At 45.8% G+C, this 11,695-nt stretch overlaps 1 protein-coding gene across 1 annotated transcript; it reads right to left on the reverse strand.

Moving 5' to 3' along the window:
* Positions 1–1,032: 1,032 nt before the first annotated feature.
* Positions 1,033–9,675, reverse strand: NFKBID (NFKB inhibitor delta). Its single transcript, XM_085316742.1, has 7 exons — positions 9,598–9,675; positions 8,852–8,998; positions 6,135–6,186; positions 5,600–5,769; positions 5,092–5,208; positions 1,142–1,306; positions 1,033–1,080 (listed from the first exon to the last, which is right to left on the reverse strand). The coding sequence occupies exons 1-7, from the start codon at positions 9,673–9,675 to the stop codon at positions 1,033–1,035; spliced, it is 777 nt and encodes a 258-aa protein (XP_085172868.1).
* Positions 9,676–11,695: the final 2,020 nt, after the last annotated feature.

An 11,695-nucleotide genomic window follows, 5' to 3' on the forward strand; every position in this document is an offset into this window, starting at 1 on the left:
GCTCAGAGGCAATATAGCCATGCCCAGGGTAACTCCTCAGGCTGGCTCAGCATTTTCAGGAGAGCAGGGTCACTTGGGATAACTGCACACCACAAAAGCCTCAGCGTCCCACCCAGTACCTCTGTACAGGACCTAACAGGAGGCACAGTTCCAGCATGTTTTAGAGCAGTGTTTCTCAGCCTTTTTTTTTTTTTTTTGTTCTTTGTTTTTTGGTTTTTTTTGTTTTTGTTTAATCTAAGTTTGGCTGTACATTTATCTAACAGTCATTCTCTTTGCTTGTCCTCTTGCTTACAAGCAATACAGTATGTTTCAGGATTATCAGATCTTTTGTAATAAAACTTTCAATCACTTCGAAGTCCATCTTATGATATTTTACATGCTGCTAATGGTCCACAGGTTGAGAAACACTGTCACCCCATCCTGTTTTAAAGACTTTAGGGACAGAGACACTTCGGTTAACTGTCCTCACAGCTTTTCTAAAAGACCCTGTGTGACCAGCAAGGTGAAGTTGAAGCCATGCCGGAAACTGCAGGCAACCTAGGATCTGGCATTTTGGCGACAGGAAACAAAGGCAGATGCACCTCTCCCTTTCTTGAGCAAATGCCTAATCTGTCAAAAAAAAAGTAAAAGTTTATAATGCATTGTGTGAAACTGTAGAGGGGTGTAAGCATTAGTTGTGTGTGTGTATATACACACACACATATAATCTATACACATATATATACACACATGTGCATATTATATARTATATACACATACATATACAYGTGTGCRTATTATATTATATATACATACACACATATAAACATATAAGAGATTATAATGAGCTCCAGTAGTCTTTCTTCTTTCTCATACCTGTAGGCACGAAACCTGAGCTTCCCTTGAGATTTGTTTCCATTATAAAAGAGCTGTATACTGATACCCCCTTTTATTTTTTTTTTTTTTTTTTTTGAGTACCAGCTAATTCCTACTTTATGCTCCTGCATTATGGGTTTGCTCAAGTAGGGAACCCCAGCCTACACCACTCCAACCTCAGACTCGCATCATATGACTTGACGAGGGCATGCCCTCGCTGCTTCCCTGTTAAGCACAGAAAACCATGCAGATGTGTCAGGAAGCAGAAGCAATGCAGGTCACGTACCTGATCCCCAGCCTTCCCAGAAGGAGCCATGTGGATTGGCTGATCGTTGTCTAAGTTTCGGATGCTCGGGTCTGCCCCATGGTCAAGGAGCAACTGGATGATTTCTGTCTGGTTCTTGTCACGATGCAATGCAGCTGCCATATGCAAAGCTGTGTTGCCATGAGCCTAACGCAACAGAAGAAAAAAAGAAAAAAAGAGAAACCTTCTGATAAGCTGTGCCACCTACTCAGACCATCCTAAAAGCAGAGAATTGCGAAATGAGAAATGAGGAAACCCCACACTATTGCTTACCCAGAGGTGAGGGAATATCCCTGCTCTGTGTTCCCCATGTATCGCGGCTCCTGGCTTAGCAGAACTGGGAGATTCAGGGGCGCAGACTTCTCTGGGTGATAGAGCACTACAGATGGGGATCCTTGATACTTTGGATACAGGTATTTGGCTAGAGCAGCACATGGCAGCTAAAAAACAACCCTCTTATCTGCAAAGTTCCTAATCACCTTGCAGATTCCCCCCAAATCATATTCTTATGTAGTTATGGACCTGATGAGTTGTTTGAGAAAGCAAAGGACAGAGATTGTGTAACATGCATTTGCTCCCAAGAGAAATAATAGGAGCTGATTTACTTGGAAACGTTTAAATCAGTCCTAGAGATACATAAYAGAGATGCATACTGCATAGTTTGTTGTGTTACAGATCACACTAAGTTATGCGAGGACCAACAATAACCGACCCATCTGTGCTCTACACATTCCCTCTGCTCCCTCTACAACTACTCTGAAGTGCTCCAAGTTGCAGAGAGACCTTGACACAAGCGAAAGCCAGGCTCCAAAATGTATAGCTTATATTTCAGACTGATCTCCTGCACACCAGGCCTCTTCTGCGACTGCGTGCTTCCTCCCAGGTCACCAAAGCCACAGCCTTAGCAAGAGGCTTTTTGGAAGGTGTGGAGCCATCCCACAGCCAACCTGAAGGTCCAGCTGCCCTTGTCCCCCAGTGACCTCGTGCACCGTGGGCTGAGCAGGGCTTGCTAGGGAGTCCAGCTCTGGAGTAGACATAATAAATCATACYGAGCTCCAGGCCTTCTCCTCCTTCCTACCCAGAGTGCTGAAGGCTGCGCTTGACTTTATTGTCTTTGCAGCATCTTTAAACAGAGTCCTAAGGTCAAGGACCAGCTTAAGCATATCCCGACTCCAGCATTTTGGGGCACAGGATTTGTGCAGAAACRGTGGACATAATTTGTTGCAAGGCCACGGGGGGGCGCAGGATGGAGCACGCAGCAATTTGCTGCAGGAAAGCTCTAGTATCACCAGACCGTATAGAAAGCTGTGCCACTGCCCAGTCAGGTATGACTGCTAACGGTTTTAAATGACAAAGAATTAATAAGCAAATGCATAAGGCCAGGTATTATTTTTAGTCTGTAAGAAGTCTCATTTAGGCAGCTGTATATTTTTTCTCTCTGAAATGATCATACATTTCTCAGGTTCATTTCTCATGAACTTGGATGGTTTGGACACACACTATAACCCCTATTACTATTCCTTTTTTAAAAAAAGGATAATGTAATATTCAGGTCCTATTGACCAGTGACACATAGGGACTTTGAAGCACAAAACAAAATAACAAATTAGTATGGAAATCTTAAAAGCTCTTCTTAGGCAATGTATTTTACAAGCCCTGAACCAGCAGATTCTTGTCAATTTTATCATCTCATAAAGTCAGGGGATGGTCCCAAGCTCTTTATAGGACTTCTCATTAAAATGGAAGCATCTGCATTTGTTTGCTGCATTAAATCCAGGAACATTTGATATCTTTCAAATCCAGACATGGGGCTAAGAAAGCAAGAAAATGTGACAATTGACAGTTCCTGATCTTGAAGCCTTTCCATTAGCTTTAATGGGGCTTATCTGAGATAACAATCTACAGCCCCCATATACAGGCTCTAAAAATTGTATTCAGATGGAATATACCTCAAAGTCCTCAATGCTTTTCTCACTATAACATCCACAAGGAAGAGGAAGTGAAATGAGAGAACGATAGCAAAGAGAGGATGAGCCAGGGAAGCAAAAACACAAAGACTCCATGCCTTTATGTTTTCATGGCATCTTCCTACTTGGAAGAGCTTGGAAGCTGGGATGGGAAATCAGTCRAGCTTGCCATCATATTTCTCACTGTCCTGGACAGCCCATCAGCAAGACTGAAGGCTCCAGGTGATCCTATCATAGTAAAAAACTCTCACAGGATTGTGATCAGGAGACAACAGCAGACTCCCAYGGACAAGCTAGTACTTGCTTAATGGGTCTTAAAAGATACAGAAAGAACGTAGCAGAAGGCAATACAATTTCACCTTACAAYGTAGATACCCCCCACAMACACACACACAAAGCAAAATGCACTTCCTGTCCTCCAGTCCAGCAGAAATCTGTAGGAAGAAACATGAAGCTACCCACTAGCTGCTCCCCAAGTCACCAACTGAGTCAACAGAAAAGAATCAGTTCCTTTCTGATGAACACAAATGCATGGATGCTGTAGGAAGTGCAGGGCAAGGCTAAGAGATGGTGACCCTCTTGAATTTGAAAGCTAATGCACTGATCCTCTCTAAACAGAGTTATGGCCTTCTCTTCCCTCCCATTGTCCTTCTTGCTCACGGTGGACTTTCTGCAAGGGTAAATAGTTCACCTCTGCAAAAGCACCCAAAATCATCACTTAGCCCTGCTGGAGGGGGGCAGCTAGCCAGGAGCCAAAGCTCTGGCTGATGGTACAGACCGATGTCTCAGCGACAGCACAGGAATGTCAGGATTTCTGCTCAGGAGGATGGGTGCAGCCCAGATACAGCTACAAGATAATGTCAATGCTTTGTATCTGCTCAGAGGTGAAGTTTGGGGCAGCAAGGGGATGGGTGACTCAGTGGCAGTACTGAGAAGGTTTCTAGCTTGCTTTCTACATCCTGGGGATAGTCACGCCTCCAGAAGCCCTACACTGAGGAATCAGCATTAGCAAACCTTCAACTTCGTAAGCAGGGCTATACAGAGCACCCAGAGTCATGCATTTAGCAGAGTCTCAAGTCCCCCGGTTCAGAGATAATCTGCTTTCCAGAGCGCCTGTGCTCAGCAGAGATGCTGCCTCCCTTCAAAGAGCCRGTTTCGCTTGGCAGTGTCAGCGTCTGGGTTCACTGCCTGCAATACGTGTCTGTCTTTCCTTACTGCTCATGACAGCTTTTAAGGCTTGGTGGGCCCTGTAAATATTTTGATTCTCTAGGCTCAAACTCACAGCCAGCTACCACAATAAGCGAGATGTTCCCAGGCACAAACMGAGCTGGGAAACTCGCAAACAACATCTAAGGCAGAAAGGGTCACCATCTCGCTGAGCTGAAATAGGCACTCTGCCCTTCGCGGTGGATGCTGCCGCTGACGGAGACCACTGGCACATGGCTGCCCTCAACTGTCCTCTGTCGGCAGCGACGYAATGCTGAGAGCAAAGCATTGCATCAGGGCACGTCTGTTTTCTCAGTCTTCATCCTAAGGTGATAAAGTTCACGTTCCTCCTCAACTAACCACTTCCCATGTCCATTCTCTTCCCTACTTATCTCGCTCTTTCCTTCCGTCAGTGTCCTCCCGCTGGGAGGACGCCCCGGTTTCATGACAAAACTCAGAGTCCAAGCCAGGCARTGCTTTCCAGGTGAGATGGCTATTTACTGGAAAATACAGTTTCAGGTGAAAAAATAAAAATAATAATAAAAAAAAGGCTCGACTTCACCAACTGTTGTTCTTTTCCCTTCAGAAAAACATATGGGGGAAGAGGAYGTCTGATTTCTGCAGGACCCCAGACATCTCCTCACAGCCCTGTCAACATGCAGGCTCCCACTGCAATTCAGGTCTCACACTAACTTCTCTCTACATCTTCTCTGCATGTGGATTCATACACAAGTCCTGCCTGCAAGGGGCCCAACTCACCTTGTTGTTGACAAAGTCCTTGGACTTGAAAGAGTTCAGCTCCAGGAAGTATCTGAGCAGGGAGATGTTCCCATCCTGGACTGTATAATGAAGAACCGTCTTGTTGCTTTTCACATCCTGTTTAGAAACAGAAGAACATCACAAAACAAGAAATGTCTTGCAGAGCAGCTTAAAGACATTGTACAATCCAGTGGACCAAAGCCTAGGGCAGCTCTGCAGCTAAACGGGAGCACCTCCCTCCCTTCAGTGGCCCCATCGCTGTCCAGTCTTTGCTTCAAACCTTCCTCCAAAAGCCAGGAGCTGGGAGCCCAAMTTCTCACCCGTGCTCTATACTCGTCTAATACGCAACCAGTCACTTGCAAGGGGGAAGAGCTTGCTCCTCGCGTCAGCAGTTCATTTCTGCTCCAATTCCGCGTTTCGAGCGCAAGCGTCAGACAGCACAGGAGACGTTCCCCACGCGAACGAGCAGCTCCGGGAAAACGAGCGAGAGGCGGCGCYGATTGCCTACCCGGCTGTAGATGGAGGCTCCCGTCTGCACCAGGAGGTGGATACAGGACTCCAGCTCTTCGCTCCGGTGCTGAAAGTCCTTCTGCTGCTGCTCCGCYGTCGTGCGGCGACCCCGCTGCTCCCAGAGCAGGCCGTTATGGGCCAGGACGGCGCAGTGCAGCGGCGTATGGCCTGCGAAACCAAGGCAGGACAGGAGATAACGGCAGTCCCGACAGTTACGGGTTGCAAGGGAGGGCGCGAGGGCTTCGGGGGAAACCAGCCCTTCAGCTGGTTTGGGAGGTGCGGCGTTGGCGGCTGGACGAGATGCTTTACGAGGCACCTCAGCACGTGCCCAGCTCTAGGCGCGTTTAGAAAACACCGAACCCGGTGCCGCCCGAGTTCACAACGCGGACTTTCCCCAGGGCAGTTTCTGAGGCCACTCTGGTCTCCCTGCACAACACTGCATACCAAGGAGCATCAGTCAAAGTCTGAAACAGCCAGTATAATTTTCTCATTTTCCTAATGCCACTATAAAATATTTGTGCAAAGGGTCTTACCTTCAAAATCCTTCATTTCTAAATCGAGAGGAAAACCTAGTGACAGTATAACCTAGAATTGACAAATGAAATGGAGAATTTTAGTTCAATGGAATACTGTCAAAGACAAAATTAATTAAAATTACAGATCAAAAAAAAAAAAATCCCAACAACAGGAAAATTATCATTTAACTGCCAGCTAAGCTACCATTTGACACTAGATGTGTTTTAGTGCTGTGAATCCTATTTCCAAATAGTGACATTCAGGTTTATCCAAGATGATCATTTTCCCTAAACCCAGAGATCAAGTTAGCCTCCTCGCTTGTACCCTGACCTAAGCAAATGCCCGTCTCCATAGTAATAATTCATATTATTCAGTGTTACTCTTGACAAGGAAAAACAGAAATCTCTCCCTGATATGTAGAGCAAAATTTYATCACGTAAAAGCTCCTCAGCAACAGAAATTCTCAAGCTGGCTTTATTTATTTATTTATTAACATATAGCTGTGTGACAGGTTAATAAAATGGCTTGTTGCAAGGGCTGCAGCAGTAAAAATGTACAAYTTATAAAAGAAATGAAATTGTGATCTGGAATTGAGCATTGCTTGGATTTAGCAGAGAGCAAACAGTTTGAAAATTCAGCTTCAGAAAATGACTGATCTGATGGGATGCAGCTGAGTAGCTCCTTATCTAAAATTTTATAGATAATACRTTTTTTTGCTCTTGGTTGAGTAATGTAAGCTGCTCACATTTCAGCATCTTGGTGGAGAATTTCGCACTGTAGTGACTCATTCAGAATCGTGTCTAGTTAGATGAGGCACAGGACATAATCCTTCCACTGGAGGATTATCCAGAGACGTTAGGGCTTGTGCTCTCTTTTCACAACAATAATGTAATACATCCAGATCAAATATTGACAAATAGCTTTGAGGTGCCTGATGATTAGAGATTAGATGTTTAGTCCATTAGAGAACATAAAACAAAAACAGCCAAAGGAAACCATAACATTTTGTGGCTTCGTCCCCACTGAGGAGCAAGCCCACGTACGGTCTCCTTCTCTGAAGACCTTCAAGGTCCATCTGGATGCAACCCTGTCTACCATGCTCTAAGTGACCCTGCTGAGCAGGGAGGKTGGACTAGATGATCTCCAGAGGTCCCTTCCAACCTTACTGATTCTATGATTCTGCGTGTATTTTCCCGTGTTACATTAAGTTAAAAACAAAAAGCAAAAAAAACCCCAAATATTTCCAACACAAGGCATCACGGAAAGCTTTGATGGAGTCATCTGCATGAAATGTGCTTTTCTCGGCCAAACGAACCACCTGTTTTCCTAGGAACTCACGACGTCACACATTAACAGCCTGCTCGTGACTTAACACGGGGAGCGCGCAAAGCGGGGCTAACGAACGACGGAAATCAACCGCCGGCGCGCGCGAACCCGCGGCTCCTTCGCTGCTCCGTCCCTCACCCGCAGCGGACCCGGGGCCCTGCCCTCCGGCAACCTCATCAGCACGGCTGCCGTAAAGCTCTGCCACAAAGCTGCCTCCCCTCGGTCCCCATGCGAATCAAGGCAGGCACACTTCGTTTATTTAATTTTATGGMCGACGGCTAAGCAATTAACAGTCGCGTTCCGGTATACTTATCTGCGCCGTGCAATCCCTTGCAAAAATTCCCACTGTGGGCTTCCTAACAGGTTAACGTACTCCCCAGCACTGTCACAGTCTGGCTGGCACATAAGCTAACGACAGGCTCTGTCTACACAGAGATGCGCGTTAAACTGAAGAGTATTTTTAATGTATTACAGTGGCAGAGGTGCATTTTTCCCAACTGCCAGATCGACTCCTTCCCTGAAACAAAACAAGTAGCCCAGGGTGGGGGTTGAGGGGATCAGTTGCACCACCACCGTTTCCCTAAGTAATTGGTTTACCTAGGAAAGCTCCATCCAGCAGGGGATCAGAGCTCTGCACAGCCCTGACAGCAGGGGCGTGCTTGACACCCATCTGCACGGCGTGCCCAGTTCCTTTCTCTTGGGGCAGATGTTTCCAGTAAGACCTGAAAGCTCTAGTGGATTGAGGCCAAACTGAGGCATCTAGTTTCTCCCATGACTTGGAAAATCTTCCCCACTGGTTCTTGGTTTCACATTAAAAAAAAAAAAAAAAGTTTCATTTTGAAAGCTGTGCCTGAGTTGGCTCTGTACCCAGGGTCACAGCTGCTCTCCCTTCAGCTAGTTTGAATCTGGACACGATTTGCTGCTCTGCGCTGGATGACCTTGACACCACTGAGTGGGCTTCACGCCCTGCCCCACTGGCGCTATTCCCCCTGCTCGCCTGCACCTAGCAGCCCCCGAGGGACCCTCGTCTTCAACGCAGGAGTCGGTCCAGCGCCCGGCTGACCAGCACTCAGGGCTCAGGCCAGAGCCAGCCTGCTCCGCCTGGCCTGCCACCCCCGGATTTGCTGCTCTGGTCCACAGAAAGAATTTATTCTCCCCCACAGGTACAGTGGCTAAAACCATTTCTTCTATAATGGAAAGCTGATGCTAGCTGGAAAAAAAAATACTCCTAAAACAGGAATTACCTGGGGAGTCAGTTCCTACCTTGGGAAACGAAAAAGAGACTTTGGCCACTGTTCATTGTTCACTGACATCTTTCCTTTTGGAACAATTATTTAAAGACATCAACACTGCAACTTTATTGAAGGTTTTTACTGCTAACAATCAAAACCATGAAAGCTTTTCCTACCTGGAGAACCTGGGCATACCCGTACGTTGCAGCGAGATGTAAAGCTGACTGCCCCTTGTTGTCTACGGCGTTAACATCTGCTCCTATCTGAATCAAATCGTGGACAATAGCTGGCTGTCTGGCAGTGACAGCCACCAGCAGAGGAGTCTGAAAAAAGCAGCACAGCAAATAAAATGAGAGAGTCTTCAGGCAGATGCCGTTATAAGACAGAAAAGGAGAGTCTGTGCTGARCAGGATCTAGAAGGCTGCGAGCTGCGGCGCAGAAGCCAAAGACAGCTCATGGGCAGATTCTGAATCCCACAAATTAGGACCCAGGGCACCTCGAGAGTGGGGGCATTTCCCAGCTCCTACTGAATGCCACTTTCCGCACTTAAGCCCTAATTTGGGTGAGAGCCTGCATTCAGCAGCTCTGAAGTGTTATTTATGTCAGAGGCAGCACTCACGGCACACACCACTTGTTCACAAATCTTTTGCCCTCAGAGACTACCGCGAACACAGGAGTGCCTTCCTACATCAGCGTAGTCTTAGACCACTCTCTGAACCATGGACTGAAAAGACTGTTTTCATCCCACCTAACCTCAGGCTCCTGTCAGAGGCACCTAAGCCAGGTGTATCATTGCCCAAGACTGCTTCTGCAGTTACAGAAGGGCTGAACTAATTTTTCAAGGCATCAGTCACTCTCAGCCATGCAAAGCCCATGCCCATCCCAAATGCTGCTGTCTGCAGGAGGYGGTGGTCTGCATTACCTTTCCTCTGTGCTCCTTGGCATCAAGTCTTTGGAGCTCTTTCATTCGTTCTGCAGCTGCCAACGCATACGCCCTCATACCTTTAGCTGCATAAATATGTAGAATTCTAAGACAGTAAATAAAGACAGCGATCATTGCTTAGCCATGAATCACCCTGGGAGTAAACAGTTTTAGAGGGTAGAATAGCTGCTTTGAGGGGTTTATATCTGGGGTTGCACAGAAAACATGCCATCGGCACTGGACAGCTTGACATTGAAAGCACCTGCTCCCAGGGAAAAAGCTCCCTCCCTCAAAATAACTGCTGTTTTCAAGACCCTGGCAGTGCTCCTGAGCTTTGACATCCTGTCTCCTTTCCACTTCAACACATTCTGTCAGGTGAGACTCACCCTTGTGCCACGGGGTATCCAAGTCCTCCACAAACCCTAGAGTTGGGGCCAATATACTGCATCAGATGCTCTCATTTGTTTGGGGTGCATGGGTAACACCTCGGCATTTAACGTAACAAACAGCCCCTTCCAAACGGTGCGTTTGCAAACAGAGCAAGTTCAGCTCTGTTTGGTAACCYAGACTAGTGGTGAGGTGGACTGAGTCTTTGCCTTTATCTCACCCATAAAACAAAGCTGTCATACCCCACAGCAGTTACAGGTCAGCTTATAACTTGCTGGTGACATGGTGAAATGGAAAATGSTTCATTTCAGTTGCATTGCTCTGTGTCTGAATTGCAGAGAACTACACAGAGTTCTGCTCACTACCATTCCTCCAGGTCCTGTCTCCAGTAGTGCCARGTGTGCCTTACACCATGGGTAGCTTTGTGCTTCCTCTTTGCACAGGAAGAGACCATCCTACGGGCAGTCATACCAGCCTCACCGTTTGTGTCCCTTCAGGCAATAATATTGCATACGTTTTAGTCAGAAGCTGGTCGGGCAGCCCTTTTTTTCCCAGATGATTTTGTACCCCAGGGCCACACCTTGCAATTTCAGGAAGAGGAAATGCAGCTTTAAGTCTGGTCTGATTTTCAGTCAAGTTCACCAATAGCTGAGGCTGCACATCTGCACATCCCCAGGGATGCTAACAGAAAATAACAGAGATTGGACTGACATCTGAACTGCAGGAGTGCTTGCATAAGTAAGTACTACATAAGTAAACAGCGTTTCAGGCAATATTTGGACCACAGAGTTCCTTTTTAATCTTCCTTGATTTGCAAAATTAGCAGAAAGCCTAACAGCTCATCTGTGCTTGTAAATAGCCTGTAAACATGCTGCTGAACTAATTGAGTGCTAGGCAAACACTCTTACCCTTTGGAGAGGAAATAAAACACTCTAGGCATATGAAAGTTACTGTAGATCTTTATTGAAGATGATTTTGTCTTTTTCTAATCAGAACAACCCAGAAAGAAATTCTGAAACATTTCATCATTGTTTTATATTTCACACACAGAATTTACATACATTGAAGTGAAAGAAATTTAAAAACAATCTTAGTTACCATGGGCTTGATTCACAACTGCATTATTCCAGTTTTATCTACGGAATGGATTTTTACTTGTAAAACTGGAGTAAACAGTGGTGAACTAAGCCGCTTTTAATTAATTTCTTTGCTGGGTTTTTCTGCAAATGTAAGCCACTAATTTCAATGCACCTGAACTACTGCTATTTCCAAATGATTTTATGATCACTTACATGATCTATTGTTTATCTGTTCCAGATTTGTCAATATTAAATAATGAAATATTTTTTGACAGTCCAAGACTTTTGACATGAGCTTGCAAGCTTCACACTCAGGCATGAACTGTAAGATCACTTGAAATATTGCCTGGGTGGCAACCGAAGCGCTGGGCACCAGTTAATGAACAGTGCAATAAATTACTTTTCATATAGTCTTGTAAATAATAACATCACCTAAGGATCCTGGGCTTTAGAAAAGCAGAAAAACCCAGAGAAATCATGTTCATTTGCCAGGAGTCCCTTGTTTATTAAGAAAACAATAAACAAAGTTAGAAGTGGATACATCTCCTGCAAATATGTTTTGCCTCTGGCATGCCGCTCATGAACATCAACAATAATATTTACAGTCACGTCAGAGGGAACAGTAAAGCTAC

Source organism: Rhea americana, unplaced genomic scaffold (genome assembly GCF_003343005.1).
Source record: "Rhea americana isolate MKP2758 unplaced genomic scaffold, rheAme1 scaffold_48, whole genome shotgun sequence".
Taxonomy (NCBI): Eukaryota; Metazoa; Chordata; class Aves; order Rheiformes; family Rheidae; genus Rhea; species Rhea americana.